General features: G+C 38.3%; 1 protein-coding gene across 1 annotated transcript in view; it reads right to left on the bottom strand.

Moving 5' to 3' along the window:
* Positions 1–559: 559 nt before the first annotated feature.
* LOC104317951 (macrophage mannose receptor 1) overlaps positions 560–17536 on the bottom strand; it is a 35651-nt gene continuing 18674 nt past the window's right edge. Inside the window, exons 16-30 of the mRNA XM_069776323.1 lie at positions 17458–17493; positions 17163–17338; positions 16492–16556; positions 14767–14867; positions 12596–12732; positions 11435–11549; positions 10659–10855; positions 9341–9431; positions 7757–7989; positions 6768–6933; positions 5428–5580; positions 4869–4985; positions 4488–4649; positions 2105–2137; positions 560–1449 (exon numbers count right to left, since the gene is read on the bottom strand). Of these exons, the coding sequence (XP_069632424.1) occupies positions 1319–1449; positions 2105–2137; positions 4488–4649; positions 4869–4985; positions 5428–5580; positions 6768–6933; positions 7757–7989; positions 9341–9431; positions 10659–10855; positions 11435–11549; positions 12596–12732; positions 14767–14867; positions 16492–16556; positions 17163–17338; positions 17458–17493 (1913 nt within the window). The 3' untranslated portion in view covers positions 560–1318. The remainder of the gene's footprint in view (positions 1450–2104; positions 2138–4487; positions 4650–4868; positions 4986–5427; positions 5581–6767; positions 6934–7756; positions 7990–9340; positions 9432–10658; positions 10856–11434; positions 11550–12595; positions 12733–14766; positions 14868–16491; positions 16557–17162; positions 17339–17457; positions 17494–17536) is intronic.

Genomic DNA, 17536 nt, shown 5'->3' with positions numbered 1-17536 from the left:
CCTGTCCTCACCAGCGTGCTAAACTCTTGAGTGTATTTATGCCAAGAAAACAGGAGTCCAGTGCCTAGAAAAGAAACTTCATTACTTTTTATTATTATTTCTTTTAACTTTCCGGCTTGCTCAGTATAGACGCTATGCAGCCTGGAGAAGGCAGGTTGTTTGCCAGGGCTATCTGCTAAGCAGTTTTCCCCATAAAGTGTTTGGTGCTTAAATTGTATTTGCAGCTCACCTAAGTGCTATTTTGTACTGCTTTCCACTGTTTTTCTAACATCTTAAACTTAGTCTTCTTGCAGTTTTCTAGTACAGTATCATCTGCTGCATTCCTTAGTTTTCAGTTCCTTTTTCTCATGTTTAAAAATGGCAAGTTGGTGCTTATTCAAGCTGAATTCAAAGTGGTGGGGAGAGAAGCCCTCCTTGTTATTGATGAAAGAGTTATTGTGCAGACAGGAGCACCTCCCTTCCCCTTTTCTCTCACTTGATTCACAGGGAAGGCAGAAGTTGAAAATTATACTAATAAAAACTTTATTTATTTCAAAGCATTAACAAAAAGAAGGAAGAATGCAAGAGTGAAAATATTTTAATTCATGTTAGTGAACATACTACAGTTAACAATCATATTATCAGATTGAAAAAAGACCAGGACCTACACGTGAGCTTAATATCCTTTGCTGGTATGAACTGTATTTTTCCATAGCAGAAAATGAAAATGGCAAGGTTTTCTATCCCAAAGTTAACCAAGATAAGTATATGAAGCACCATTTTATAAGTATAATAGGATACAGCTTTAAGAAACAATAAAATTGCTGGTCTGATGGAGTGAATTTTGTGGAGCAAAACAAGTTCAAGATTGACATAGAGTTGGGCATATTTTGTTTTTTGAGTTCTTTGCAGCGTCCACAAAGTCATGGGAATACAGTTCTAAACAGTAATCACACTTTCTTGAACATTCGTTCTCACTAGTTGACTTTTATAGTACTTTTTCAGTATGTTTATTTGTTCTTGACAAGCTATTTACACTAGTGCTTTTGCTAAGGCGCTTGAGAACATCTTGACAGTTACAAGACTATAACATTAATCCTTAATTCCAATTTTGTAAAATATGCATGATACAAAAGAGTCTGCTACTGCAAAAAGAGAAAGGGGATGTAATTTAAGATTACAGAGACCCTCACTAGAGACTTTTAACAGATACATCCTTTATTTTCAGCAAGTAACTTGCTCCTCTGAATTGGTACATTCCACAGAACCCTTTCTCACCAGTTCCCCAGTCACCAACACATCATTTTAGAAGTGTTTCATTGCCAGAATCTGTTGATAGTTAGATGTGTCTTTTTCTCTTGTAGAAATAGACTGACAGGGCAGCTCCAAGAAGAGCGAGAATAGCCAAGAAAATGAGTGGCCAAACGGAGACATGAACAGGTGGGTGAGTCTCTTCATTCTTTTCCTTGCCTGAAAAGAATGCATATAACTGTGAGAAACCTAACTAATTTTTTATTCCACATACAACATGAAAAACATGGAGGAGATGTTCTCTCTTGCCTGAACTTGGAGTCTGTTTGGTGAAAATCTAAGCCCCAAGTTGTTGCTGATCAGTAGCCAGGTCTCTGTTGCTAAAGCTAAGGTGGTTTTAGTGAGTCTGGATTAGAGTGATATACAATGCATGCAGTGGATGCTTGTAAGAATTTAATGAAAGTGCATGCTTTTGATATGGTATGGGATGCTAATTATTTGGAAATTAGTTTTACAATATTTTTACGTTACATTATTTACAATAATATCTATGGAAGAAAATTGCATATACATCTACATAGGTTTTAACAGCCTAGTTAAAGCTCTCTGCCTGTTCTCTAAGTTAGTCACAAGTTGGGTCACTGCTGAGCTTGTCAGCTCATGGTTAGCCCTGCAGCAGTCCAGTCAACCAAGAACATGTGAGTGCTCGTGTGCATGTAAAAAGGCACCGTGGGATTACCCTGAGTGATTTATAACCATGCATCCCAGTAACTGTCAGCAGGACTTGCTGTGTAAAAGGGGGTGATTTGGGTAAACTTGTTTTAAGTTCTTCTTGTATTTAGATTTTTGTTAATTTTCTTATGAAAGCTCTTACCTTTTTGCTGTAGAGGACTCCCACTTGGCTCAACTTCAATGAATAGCGGAGAGAAATAATATGACACTTCATTAGAATTCATAAGTTTAACTGTTTTGCTAGAATTGTACAGGAACAAAAACCTGAAGTATTACCATTGCCTTAATAACATATATGTCTGTTACAAAACGCAACATAAGTGAGGCAAAAAATACATTACTAAGGTTTTACCTTTCTACTTAACATTACCAAACTGTAATATTCATTCATTTAAAACTTTATATTGTTTTTATATCTACCAACATTCAAATACTGACTCTTTTCTATGTTCACTCAAAAATACTTTTTCACATTTTTCATGAAATATTAATTTTAATTTACTGAGAACATAATGTACAACTCTGGAGATTGATTTCACTTAGCACATTTTAGGAAGCTCTGCATGTCCAGCAGGATGCTGCTGTTACAATTAAGTTTAAGATTCTTAAATGTCTTTCCTAGAAAATGCCCTTTGAATCAAGGCTGCAATCTTCCTATTTGCCTATGCATAAGAAAGAGACAGAGAAAAAAAAAGACCTTTATAAAAATCTTTTTTGTTGAAGAAGTGCAAAAAAATTTTGACACTCAGAAAAGAAAAAAAGTGAAACATATTGGATGTTCTTATAAAGTAAGAAAAACTATTCTGAATCAAGACTCCCTAAGTTATCAAGAAAATATTTCTCCTCTTAGCTCTTTGCAAACTGTAATGCAAAACACACTTGCTACCCAGAGGAGAAGTTATAAAGGCAAAATGTAAAATGAAATGAAAGCAGAGCAGAATGTAAAATAGAATCATAGAATCATTTAGGTTGGAAAAGACCTTTAAGATCATCGAGTCCAAACGTCAGACCAACACCACCATGCCCACTAAACCATGTCCTGAAGTGCTTCATCTATGCATTTTTTGAATACCTCCAGGGATGGTGACTCCACCGCTTCCCTGGGCAGCCTGTTCCAATACCTGACAACCCTTTCAGTAAAGAAATTTTTTCTAATATCCAATCTAAACCTCCCCTGGTGCAACTTGAGGCCATTTCCTCTCATCCTAGACAAATGAATAGGTACAAAGCAACAGTAACCCCTACTAAAGCAGGAAATAGTAAGATATGAGAGCATCTTATGATTCAGTGGATGGATTTTAGTTCTTCTTTATTATTTTAGTACTGTATGAGATGGAATATAATTTGGATGTTCTTAGTAAATCTTGAATGGGAATTAACTGATTTACTGCCATGGGCATGTGCTAATTTAAGCATGGAAATTAACAGTGCATGGGAGATGACTGTTTCTTTGTTACATTTCAGTTTGTTTTTTTAATTAAAGACTACACTTGAAAAATTATTAAAAGCTAACCCCAAATTTTCAATTATTTTTCTGAGAACTACAGTGTCTTGCCATGTCTTTAGTATTGAAATCACGTCCTTTCAACTTTTCATTCAAACAAAGGAATCTTAAAAATTGTTTTACACAGGAAATGAGGTTTTCAGCATAGGACAGAGTTGTTCCTCATGATTTACTGGGGACAATGTACAATGCAAAAGCTGGAAAATTAAACCTGATCTCACAGCTACTACAAAAGAAAGTACAAAGCTTTAAAGATGGCAACCTACCATTTTTTGGTAAGATTGTTTTTAACACCTAACTTAAGGGAATGGAATGATAATGCTTTCTTTCAGATAATTAATTGTTTTGTATTTCCACTTGGGTATACTATATGTGGGGTTTTTACCTCTGAAACATTAGTCTGGCATATACAGTATTGCGTGAAATTTTCTAGAAATACTGATAAGACAGCTTCTGTAGTGACTTGAAGTTTTCATTTAATAGGGAAGTACTACTTATATTATTACTGCAACACAAACAGATGGCCTTTAGTATCCCTGAGGAATTACTGAATTAAAGATTGTTGAATCAAGCCCAATATGAATCCAGTTTTTTATATTGGGTAGTAATATAGTTTTTGAGTATAACAAGCTTAGAGAGGAAGCTTGATTGTTCACGTTAATCCCTTCTTGCAAGAGTATAACAACTGTTACAATACTTAGTTCCTGGAAAAGTCATAAGTTTGCATAAGTGTTTGACAGATGCCATACCAATGCCGGTGTTAGGTATTCAAAAGTTTTCTGAAAGACTCGTTCTCAACCTAAGGTGCATACAGCACACGTTACCCCATTCCCATGCGAGTCCAGACAGGGATCTGAAGAGCTCGCAGTCTATAAAACCAGACAACTACAAATGTTTAGAAAAGTGGGATGTGCCAAACGAAACTGTCAGAAATTACTTCCAGACATGTGGTGGAGGGCTGTAACAGTTACTAGCAAACAGATCTGCTCTGTCACTAAGGGCTGAGTCACTAAGGACTTACCTTTGGGTTTTTTGCAGATAAATCCTTTTTCAGAAGAGCAGTCAGTGTTGTCCCAATAACCAGATGGTGCAGCCATTTCGACACAATGATGCTCCACACTGGACTCTTTCTCATCCCAGTTGACAAAGTCCAGCACAGCATTATCTAGCCACAACCACTGGCCTAAAGAGCAACATACAGAGTAAAAAAAAAAAAAAAAAAAATGTATCTATCATCTCATGGATATATTAACTCCTTAGCTCAGCAAAAGACTTAAAATATGTAATTGTAACCCATTTTTCAGCAGAAGACCATGTAATTTTTTTGTAAAAATACACTCATCCTCAATTTTCTCATATTAGCAAAGCATTTTTCAATTAAATATTGAAAGTAAGACATTACCTTCCACATTTCGGTAAAGTCCTATCCAGAAGCCTCCTACTTTATTTCCAAGTGGTTGTATTGTATGGATCAGAAAGTCAGATTCATCCGTGCTTTCTACCGAAACCAAGGTAGCACCTGAAAGGCATTAGCAAGCAAATAACCGTAACCTACATGAGCAACTACTGGAATGACCTCCTCTTTCAAGTCTGTACAAACAATAACTTTTGAAAGTACTATGCACGCTACTCTGTTGGCTTCCCCATTGCTTCTTGTGGAGGACAGAGAACTGGAGGTGCTTAGTGGCCATGGCCCCCACCGCTGCCCCTAGGATGGTGCCCCAGAAACCAGGAGCTGATGGGGAACTCTACGCCTGGGAAGGCTGCAGCCCCTGGGAGTACAGAAGGTTGCACAAAGTTGCTGTGTCAGTTTATTTTCACTGTGCCAGATTCAGAATAGCTTGGTAAGTAAATAAAGTATTTCTAATGATTTTTTTTTTAAATCAATGTTTTTACATTTTTAGGTGAGTTTTGTATAAACTTTCGTACAAGTCTTGTCAGTTGATAATGAAGGCTCTCACCTAACCGAGCACACTCGAGGGAGGCCAGTGCCCAGCTTGTCCTAGCTGATGCTTCGAGGTAGTAGCAGTGGCCGCGGTAAGGGATCCAAGCCTGGAGTTCAGCTGCTTCAGGGCAGTCTCCGGGCAGCTGAGCAGGGTCAGTAGGAGCTATAGCTAAAGAAGCCATATGGTATGGAATTGGTATTTTGTTATGAGTAACCTATGAGGTAGGATACGTGTGTAAATAGTGTGGGATTTCTCTCACCCAGCTTTAACTATCTGGACCTCTACTCCTGACTATTCCAGGTCCCCAGCTCAGACAACAGGGAGAGCCAGGCAGTCAAGAGTGTGAAACATCTTATTTCTCCAATCACATTTCTTAGGACAAGGAAACAAATCACATCATGCAGCACCTAACTAGCTGCCTTGGCAGTACTGTGAGGAAAGCAAACCCTGAGGGATGATACAGATCTTGAATTTGCATTCTCACAACACAGAAGGCTGTTGTAGGCTAATGAATGACTGACACCACAGTCCCATATTGTATGGCTGCCTAGTCTCTGTATGTTGTCACTTCATACAAAGAAGCCACCAGTGGAGCATGCCTCTGCCAAATTAGTCTGTTTCTGATCATGTGTGCAACTCCAATTCACTTCTATCGGTCTGCAATTCTTGCACTGCATATGCGGACCAAATGTGCAGCTGGAAAGTTTAACCTGGAAGCCACCTTCAAGTGGCAAAATCTATTTTGAATTTCACATCAGGAACAGACTATATTATGTAGCCTTAAAACCTCAAGGAGGGAAAAAGACACAGTTCTACAAAATCTACAAGCAAACATACCTCTGCATACCTCTACAAAGAGTTAAAGTAGCATTCACATTCCCAAGGCTTTTACAGCTACATCAGAACTGCTTTAGCTCTAGCAATAGTGAATGGGAGTGAAACTCTTGACTGCATTTTGGCTCAGTGACACCTGTGTGTGAACTTACCCAGTTGCTGGAGCCCACACAGTCAGTGCACGTTTCCAGCACTTATTTATATTACACACAATCTCAAGTGTGGTTTATGCTTACATCTCAGAAAAAGCAAAAGACCTTGAAGGCAGATCTTCATCTCATGCAAACAGTTACAACTATGATGAAAACAGCGCAGCCATATCCGTTTGCACAAGAGGGTTTCATGCGCCTGAATTCATATATTATACTATAGCAAACCTCCAGATTCTGCAGGGAGGTAGATAGTATCCTGAAGCATACTCCTCTGAGGGTTTTAGCCCAAGCCAGAGCAAAGTCTCTAGGGTTAGGCAGGCTAATGGAATTAGGAATATGTCTTTAAAATTTTTACATTCATTTGCTTACCATCTGATGTCTTACAAACTGAAAAGTAGCTTTCATTGCAGGATGCTGTTTTCCAAGTACCATCAAGATCTAGGTAGACACAAGCATTTTTCTCCTTTGGTTCCCCTGCCGCCCATTTTGTGTACCTGGTCTTCAAGTTATCGGTCCATTTGTAATAGCTGCCAGTCTGAAAACAAAGAAGTTCTGGTAACGAAGGGTTTTTTACATAAAAAGCTCTGACACCTAAATATAGTGTCTTATGTTTGTTTGAGTTTTTCAGGAAAGAAAAGCCCTGTCCTGGTCTGGTTTTTTAAATACCATTCACTGTTCTAAGCAATGTCACTGGGTGCTCCGAGTTACACAAGAACTACATATGAACAATGTTCAACAGTGCATCGCTTTTGGGAGGGTTTTTCTGAAGTAACACAAACTTCTGCATCGCAAGAAACTCAGATTAGTCCATCTTAGGTCATTTAGTAAATCCCATATCAAGACAAGAAATTACAGAGAATTCATCCCCTCTGCTCTGCTTTATTTAAATTAAAACTGGGAGCTATTTGGTAAGTAAAGATTACTTGACACTAAACAGTCAAAATAATCTTAAAATATCTCTCTAATACTCATAATAACTTTTATTAACATAATAGTTATAAGTAACCCTCTCTACAGCAGGGAGTTAGACTTTCAGAACACCTAACAGTTGCTTCATGATAGCTGCACGTCCTGGCTTGTGACTCTCAGTCTGCACCTCTATTTCTTTTACTGTTTCTAGAGCTTTCTACTTTCACCTATTGCTTCCTGCTTAACCTTTTCTGTGACTCTTTACTCCATTTGGTGCATGAAAGTCTTTGAGTAACTCTAACAGGACCACTAGAAATCTATGCATATACACAGTAAAGCCATTCAGAGTACAGTTGTTTCAGCACCGTTATAAATTGGGCATCCAGCAGGTCTATAAAGAGCAGGAGAGCTCACCAAGCACCTGCACCTCCCATCTGTCTGGCACTTACCATATTGCTGTTAAGACCGATCCATACAGGTTTTCCATATTTCAACATCTGGATCCACAAGAATGAATGAATGTAAGCATCTGAAATGCTGGCAAGTTCTGCGGATTTGTCTTGACAATTTTTTCTGGCCTCTTCCCATTGCATTTCAGATGAGATGATTGAATAGCTACTGTCACCATAACGAGCAAAGCCAGAGGATGGATTTGTTGTTGGTACTTCAAACTGCATGGTAACTATGGAGGAAAAACTGAATGCATGAACTTACAACATACCATTCATCTCTAGCATGGAAACTATAAAAAAATAGGTCAAAAAGTCCAGTATTAACAATAAGTCAAAATCTTTATTTAAGCTCATGAACAATTTGTTAACCAAAAAAAAAAAACCCCAAAACCAAAACAAAGCCAAAACAAAAAAGCCCAAAACAAACTTGTTGGAAAACATGAACCAAATTTGCTAATGTAAAAAGCAGACTGAAATCCTGGACGCTCTGAAGTAAAGAGTATACTTGCTAGAGGCCTGACCAGTGCAAACTAAGACTCATAATTGGATATTTGAGTTCCAGTGTTTTAAGATATTTTGTCTAAATCTGGATATCTGAGTATACACCTATTTCAGATCACTGGTGGAGATGACTTAGGGCTACATGTTTAAGGCATTTACTCTTGTACCCTGTTGTCACAACCTGAGACTTTGATACTTGATGTTAATTGATCACCACTCGCTGTTGACTCAAAGTCGTTAGCCTGTCTGTAAGGGCTGCCTGAACATTGCCTGCACATTTGAGTCAGGCAGTGTATATTTCCACCTTTGAGATTGTAAATGTATTCAGAAGAGCTGTAACTGGGATTAAGCAGACTAAAAATGCCTCCATAAAACTATATTTGCTGTGCAGGGAGAGGGGTTTCTTACAAAAAAGTTAGCTATGCTGAGAGTGAACAGGCTGCAAGAGCTGATTGAAGTGGGTTTCTACTAATGCTGTGATAAAGGTGAGGCAAAACTGTTTTGTTATCTGTGCTTTGCCTTCCCTACTCCCATCATATGGCTGGGCAGCAGGGATTTGCATAATTACAGTTCTACAGCAGGACGGTCAACATTCATGACTTATTTTGATGTAAAAAAAAAAAAAAAAAATCAATATTCTTCTACAATAAAGACACAGCCAAGAGGCTGTACAATTTAATAGACATCATATGGCATTCAGCAGAAATGTTAAGAAGGGATTAAATGCTCTGCTCAGAGACAGCCAGGAGTATGGAGGGATCACTGCAAGAGCATGGTTTTACACTGTACTTAAAGAGGATATCTAAAAGCCTCCTATTGCACTAAGAAGAAATTAATTTCCATTTATTATTCTCTAGTATTATTCATGATTTAAGTACAAAACCCCAATTAAGATAGGGGTTCCTCTCCAGCAATTTCTGTGGAACAAATTGTACTTTAAAAATAGTACAGCCTTAAGACTGGTGGAGCTCTGAAAGCCTGAGAAACTCAAAGCTGAAAGAAATAAAATCATTTTATATATTCAGCTTATCTAACTGAGATGCCTTTTCTATTTAGGAGACTGAGTTAAACAGAACTCACGTGAATTCATCTGACATATATAGCCTCTCTCATTGTCACAGCTATCATCTTTCCATTTCCCGTCTGACTTCATGATGAAGACGCAATCTGTCTGAAGGAGAGGGGAAGATACACAGCCGTTACAAAAGGCAATCAGGAGGTCTTGAGCCGAAGCTCTTATACTCCTAGTGCAAGCCTGATGGCAGAGAGGAGAGGAGAGGAAGAGGGAGAGGGAGAGAAGAACTCATTGAGCACCTGTGTAATTAGTTCAAATTTCCTAGGTTTCCGACAAATAGCTTGACCTGGTATTTATTAGTGACCTCTTAAATTTGAAACAGGCTTCCACCGGTGCCAGTCAAGATCTGAAAGGTCTATAAAAAATAATCTTACTAGTTTTATTAAGAACTCTTTAATGACTACAGAAATGATTAGGGTACCTATAATATGTTTTCTCAGTTCTGATTTACAATTATATAGAACTGCTTCAAAACATTTCCATCAGTGAGAAAAACAATATAAGAACTATTATTAAAAGCACTATTCTGGATTTATCTTAACTGAAGCAGACTTCTTGCAGAAAGCAGGTACTCTTTACCAGTTGTTTGTAGTCATTAGTTGTCTTTAGTAACAACCAATTTTTCCCTTTACTTCCTTATGTTTAATTGCTTCAAGATTTCTTCATGGCTCCCCTGATTTCAAGACTGGCCATGACTGCCTTTCAACATTTCACCAGAGCTCCTCTCTTATGCCGATTCAAACAAGTTTTAGTCATAAGCAAGTTGACTGATGGTAGATGTTAAAAATCTCCGGTGACTAGCTGCCTATTATTTCCTCAGAAACTACCTGTTTACCTCCTTTGAAAAAGAGATTGAATTTCAGCAGAGAAATAGCCCTTTTATTGAAGATATCCTTTTGTACGATCAGAAACGAGTGAAGCAGTATGGGAGCACATCAGCCAGGAATGGGACATACATGTAGACAAATTAATATTGCACCAACAACCTGAATTTTGGTTTATCATAACTTTTCTATGTTTGGTGTTGTAATTTTAATGTTTGTCGTACTGCAGTTTGTGGGGGAACTGATATAATATATGCCTCTCTGTGCTTGTTTTACAGAACTGGTATTTTGCAATAGGTCAGATGGAAAGCACAAGGTCCCTCTTCTTCAGAACCTCTGCTGAACATTTTGGTGTATTTGGAATTGTTATCAGGTAATTGGCTAAGCCCCATTCTGCTTACAAAAGGACTTGTTTCAGCACCTTGTTATTGCTGCTGTAACTTCCCTTTTAGGAAAATCATCTAGCTGCCTAAGATACACAGGTTACTGTTTCCTGTACCTCCACAGTGATATCTGTCAACCTTTCATAGTCATAGAAGTCAAAGTAGCTTTGTTTCTGTTCTGGTGCACCATTAACCCAGTTGGTGTAGAAAACGGTGCTTCCATCTGTCCAAAGAAATGTGGACTCTTCGTTGATATCATTCATCCCAATCCAAACATTAGTTGTGGCATCCTTTAAATGGTAAAAGAGGAAAGCTGGAGGGAAGCAAAAATTTCTCATTAAGGAAAGCTCATCATGACTTACCCAAACAGGAAAAATATGTAAAAGCCCAGAACTGGGGCCATATTAAAAGAATAACATTTCCCACTACAGAGCCCATCTGCCTTTAACTAAATGTTTAGATAAGCATCTGTAGGAATATAAGTTACACAAGCATTCAGGTTGAAAAAATTGCCAAAAAGATAGCTCTGGAGCAAATTAGAAAATGTCCCCTTCCCCACTGTGTATGCACACATAGTGTTCCAGCAAATCATACTGCCAGTGGGGGAGACAGAAAATACAGATGTCTGTCAGTTTGAGGGAGGTGTACAACCACACTCAAAAGAGACTGGAAGCTTCATGAGAAATGAGCAGCCTAAAGAACTAGAAACACACAATTTATTTTTTATATGCAATAATTTAGCTATTGTTTCACATTTCGGAGTTAAAGCATAAACTGAGCTGGCTAATAAGCTATTTTCAGCAGACAATCCCATAATCTATTTTGGAGAGTATAGCAATTTCTTTAGTGAGAAATTAATATTTTTTTCTTTCAGTAAAGCCCATATATGTACCTTGCACTTGTTCATTTGGTATGGTAGCCAGGTTTCCTCCCAAATCGATACAAGCATCTCGTGCAGCATGCCACATGAGCTTTCTTGTTATATTGGAAGCAAATATTTTGAAACACTGGAAAAAAAAGCAAGCACGTCATTCAAACTCGCAAAGATGGGAACTGTTTTGTGTGACTAATATCGATTAGCTGTAGGATGTACCTATCTCCAGAAAAAGAAATCAGGGCTAGAGTAAGTGACAGAGCTCAAGAATAGAAAGTGTGTATGTCTACCCAGGTAGATACTTAGTCCCTCTCATTGCACAAGGTGTAATCCAGGAGTCTAGTATCATGTGAACTGATTGTAATGACATCAAGTACATAATCCCTTTTCACATTTTCATCTGCCTGCTTCCTGCAATAACAGAGGGATCATTTAAAGCCAAGAAAATGTGGCTTTGGGTGACACAGCTGCAGGGAATGATCTCTACTGTGCCTTGTCCTGCTTCCAATGACTGTGGTTAACGACTGTTCATCTCCCCAAAGTGTATGAAATATCCTTTGACAAATTCACCTAATATTCTGAGGATGCAACAGTAGCACAGTGTATATAAAGTAGACAAAACAAACTTTGGCAAATGGAGCTTCAACTCAAATTGGTACAACTTCTTCTGTTACAGCAATGAGGACTTCCAGACCGTGTCTAAATGTGAAACTATACTCAAAACAACTGTATTTTGGCATCATCTTTCTGAACTCAAAGCTTTGGGAACCCTGTACAAGTCAAAGGCATTGCTCAAATACATTCTCTCTAAATCATTCCACCTGAAGGACTTTTTTTTCCAAGACTGACCATTACAAATTTCAGTTTCTAACATAAATACATAAAACAGGAGAGGAGCAGACAGAGGAGGGGTTTTCTTAAACAGTAACAGTGTATTTTAAGTCTGTCAAACTACGTTCTCTGACATTTATTCAGCATACATCTACTTTTACTGTATTTCTCTGCAAAGCTAAATGTCTATAGTCACCTCCAAAAAAGCCCAGCCATCCAGCCAGCATGTTCTGACTGGATAATTACTCTCCAGATTTATTTTATAATCATAAAAAACGTATTTTTTTGCAGTTCTTTTTTTCAGTACCACTGCTTTACACAATTTACTGAAGCTACTTGTTGACATACCTTGTTGTTAAAGAAAAACCAACTTTCTGGACACCCTCCAGGAGGCAATGGAGAAGCAAATGTTGAATTAATAGAACTGTTGTGTTTTTCACATACAAATTTATTGGAGGAACCACAGTTTACATCATTCCACAAGCCTAAAAATATTTAGATTGGATAAGCAAGTGAAGATGTTATAGTATTTGTAACAATAATTTATCACTTCTTATTTTGAGTTAGAAAGAGGCTAATCTCTACTGTTCAGACTGTAAAAGTGAGTAAAAGGGCCATGTACCACATTTATGCACGCAACTATTTTTTACAAACAGAAGACATTTATGGACTTTAGCTGCTCAGCACTGTTAGTTACTGGGCTACCGTCTAGCAACTGAAAAAAAGAATAAAAGACTGGGAAGAAAGGGCTGGTGGCTCAGAAGAAATGCTCTTGTCATCAATTAACTTCATTCTACTTTCTCTACCCTCCCCACCCCTGTCCATCAAAGAGTCTGAGTAGGAGTATTACAGGACAAAGAGGATGAGGAAAAAAACTTCTTTTTTTTTAGCAGAACACAATGTTCTCTGTTTTATATTTCAGGCTGCAGCTTGATCTGAAGGCAAAGTAACCATGGCAGCTTTGAATGAGCCAGTTGAAGCTCTAATAGTAGCACAGCAGTAGCCCCTTGTGCTTAATTTGGACCGCCTGACCCTTCTGCTCCTCATCCAGGTCTCTCCACAGTGTGCGTACCTGTTTGTGATTTGTTCAAGCTATGGCATCATCACATTGCAGGCAGCAGGGGAAATACACCAGGAAGCAAATTTGAAAAGAGAATGGGTCAGAAATGGATTAGATAGATAGGAAACACGAGATCAATCTAAGGGTACAGTATAGTGTTCAAACACACATTATGAAATATGTGCCATCTCCTGGGAGCCAACATCTCCAGTTAATATAATGTTATCTAGGGATTCAGTTTGAAGATTAAAATACCTCATTTCAGTTGTCAAGATATACACTAGGTTTCTAAGCTACTATTATAGTCAATAGAGAGCTAGGGCAGGATTCGTTTGTCTAAACAGGGTGCTTAGCGCCATTTGAGAGGCTGTGCAAGGTACTTGCAGAGAGCTGACAGATATGGCACTGCTTCTGTGGGAAACTTACAGTCAGGTGGGCTAACTCTAGGACATCACATGTGGTTACCTACATGTAGGCAACTGAATACTGCACTAGAGTAAATTGAATTGCTCTTCAGGCAGCATTGGCTGTGCAGGCGAGATCTCCGTTTGATCATAATGAGACTTCAGAGGTCTAGCTCACATTAGCTACATTTTGTTGTCAACTCAAGCTTAACGCTTCTCTTATGGTCCAATTCAGTTGCCCACATGTGAACTTCTAGCATCATCCGAGACAAGCTCAGGAATGCTGAGCAATTTATGCAGAGCTGATAGATACAGCAGGGACCGGTGGAATAGCTGCCCCTTTCTGGATCAACAACTAAAGAAGGAGGGATGCACCTCAATCAGACCAGATGCCTGTGTTTAAAAAAGTGGATCTTCTTCTTGGTGTCTTCATATAAAGGCAGAATTTCAGGTGGGTTTGCTAAGTGAATTCTTTATAAAACATAAACCGAGAGATTGATTTCCTTATATTACTGAATTCTCATTAGCCTCAGCTAAGTGACAGAAATACAACCAAGAGGAAAAAATAGCTCTAGGATTTGCAAGATATTTACATTTAAGCATACTTATAAGCATGTAAGACAGTCTTAGGTCATTAGGTGTATTTGTCTGTCTCCTCTCCTCATTGGCTTGTACCTTTAACACCCCCATTTCCTCTAGCCGTCATAAATGTTTTCTTAAGTTCATAGGAGCAAAGACAGACCCCACTCAACTTTTTGCTTAGAGAAGTAATGAAAAGCCCTGTAAAAAAAGGTGCAACATCAATCTTACAAATCCAGACAGAGACATCTGCACTAAATTACGCATGGTGCTGAAATCTCCCCATTCTAAGGGCATAGACTCTTCTGTGACTGGTGCTTACACCAGTTACTGCATCTTGCTGGCTTGTCACTGGAAAGGAATTGCAGAAAACAGCCATAAAAGATTGTGTGACAGCTGACAGCAGAAGTTTGACAGCATCAGTTATAATCTAAGCAGAGACAAGTAAAATCTAATAGTTTAGCCTTGTTACTTACCTTGCTTTGACAACATTACCACACAATTTTCATCATTATTTGCAAAGTTGGGTTCATTAGGAGCCCAGGCCACATAGGTTACTGGAGTCCCATCTATCCAGCTTAAAGAAAAGATATACAAAGAGTTATTAATCAATACACTTCAATTGTGAGATGAGAATCCTAATTAACATCTCACTATTAAGAAGGTCCATGAGCATTAATAAGAACTGGCTAAAACTGGAAGGATTGACACAGATGTTCCTCTCCTTACCTGATTATTCTAATTTGAAGAAATTTATGTAAAATATTACTGGTTGCAAAATAGAAAAAGAAAACACCAAGTGTATTTTCCATTGATGGGCAGGAGTGATCAGACATCATTTAATAATAGAAAATATTTTCCGTTAGCCATAACATGTAACACAGAGAAGAATATTAAAAGTTTTATTTATCTTAACTGATTTCATTGTATCACTTAGCCCATATTCTTCTTCTCAGTCTGAGCATTCCTGATGTTTTCATAGATGCAAACAAGGACCAAAATACTTTTCTGTGGATTTTACCCTGAAGATAAATATCTCCATAGGCTATTTCTATTAAGTCTTGTGTCTGGAAACGAATGGACATTCTGTCAGCTTTAAAACCACCCTTTCTAAAGTATCAAAATTGACATTTTTTTCTTTTTGCTTACACGCTTTTTACTTTAATACATTGATATTGAAGGAAGAAGAGGTTGGCACTGCATTTTAATCAATATTTCAGAATTTAGGTCATTCAGCCTGAAGTGGGAAACAAGTTCAGCTCCCTCATCTCTCTCTGGCTTCTGATGATACACTTGATCTAAATAAAGGAGATGCTCACTGGACCCAAGCAATGCCCTGTCTCCCTAATTTGTGTCTTAAATCAGGAGGTTAGAATCATGCAATGACTCAGTGACTACCAACTTGTCTCTCCCTACTCCTCCTCTGCCCTTTCCAAGGTTAGTGATTTACAGACACTCAAAAGTGGCATTAAAATAGAAAGGTTAAATTCAAATCTCCTCTAAACCTGTTTCAGGTCAAGATTAGAAGCACGATCTTTCACCTCCCAGATGTGTCCTAACCAGCAGATGGGAAAGCAGGCAGTGTCAGTATCATGCTCTTCAGTATCTTTTACTTTAGTTTTGAGTTTATTTGGGTGTTGGTCTTTTCACAGTACTTGTTAATTTTACCGTACTGTAAACTTCTGCTGACTTTTCTCCTTGAATGGGAGTTTACAGAGGCTACCTTAAAAATCTCTGTCAGAAGCAGCTTTTGTACCCATTGTCCACATCTTCCTAATTCTGGAGGGCCTCTCTGAAGCTACGTTATATAGATAAAAGCATAACAAAGCTAGGCTTTCTGGTATAGAGCATATTTTAAGTGTGTGTGGGTGTTTATAGGTATAAAATCCAACATAGTAAAGTATCACTCCAATTTATGGGGCAAATCTTTGAAAGAAACTTGAGAAAGTGTCTATGGAGAGTACAGCTGCCAAGCATTTCTTTGGGTAAGGGTTTGCTCAAGAAAAAAATGTCCTTTTCCTATTTCTTTTTGAGGAAAACTATTGGACTTTAGAATATTCTAGGACTATTCCGTTCTGTTTTGCACTCATTATGTGGAACTGCCTTCAGTCCTTGAAAACAACACTTTTAGTACCTCCAGCTACATAAAATACTGTATTTGTTTCTACATGTTAGGAGCTGCAGTGATCATCTTAACTTACCTAAACTTTTTATCAAGACTCACTTTTAGACCAATGAAGTATCCTCTTGACTGACTCCAGGATTCCTCATAAAACAGAACAATAATATTTTAATTTAAAAAAAAAAAAACAAACTTTGAGGTAAACCAAGCACATATGGATGTGTCATTGATTAGGTTCACAGAGCAGTTACTGAAGTTGACAGCCGTAAAGCACATGCTTACAGTTAAGCACAGCGATGTGTTTACGCGCTCAGGCACAGAAGCCTAGCTTTATCTGGAACATCAGCGCCGAGTCCTGCAGCACTGAGGGCCCTTAGGATGGGGTAGGAGAGAAGCAGATCTTGAGTCAGAAACTGGTACATGTCTTTCATTGTGCCTCGAGGACTGCAGCACCGTCTAATGCCAACCTCAAGTCTCCCTCTCACACCAGCTACTTCCCAAGCCTGGCACCTTCCCACATCACTCTTCCCACTGGCCTGCCTCACCACCTCAGCACAGCTGGCACAGAGCAGGAGAGACCAAATCCCTTGGGACCAAAGGGCACGTTTGGGGAAAATTTCATAGATCTCATCTCGGGCAGATTTCGTTAGTGAAAATGCCGATGGCTCTACTTCTGAGGCAATTCAAGTTTTGCAAGCAGATTGTCAAAAGCATTTCTACTTTAGGCTGTCTCTTTAAAATGATTCTTACATTTTCTTTTAGCGCTCTCTGTAGGAACCTTCTCTCACTATTACTATTAACAACAGCCAGGTCTGCAGAATTCATCCTGCAAAACTCTTGGGCTTTTTCCATGGAGACATATTCTTTGCTGATGTAGTATAGCTTATCTTCATATATGACCCATCCATCCGCAGTGGTTCTATATGCTGGAAGATAAATAAGGTAGCCTTAAATTCTGTATCCGTAGAACACAAAAGCTTATTTCAGAATAACGATTTTCATAAAAAATAATGAACAAGATCAGTAAATGTATGCAAAAACCTACCATACGTGTCAGTTGGTTCAGATTTTAATGGCACTCCTGCAAAACAAGAGAATAGAAGGCAAGACACATCCATGTAGCA

This window comes from Haliaeetus albicilla, chromosome 2 (assembly GCF_947461875.1).
Source record: "Haliaeetus albicilla chromosome 2, bHalAlb1.1, whole genome shotgun sequence".
Classification (NCBI taxonomy): Eukaryota; Metazoa; Chordata; class Aves; order Accipitriformes; family Accipitridae; genus Haliaeetus; species Haliaeetus albicilla.
Note: the sequence above shows the minus strand (reverse complement) of the source record. Positions and strands in the feature narration are given on the sequence as shown.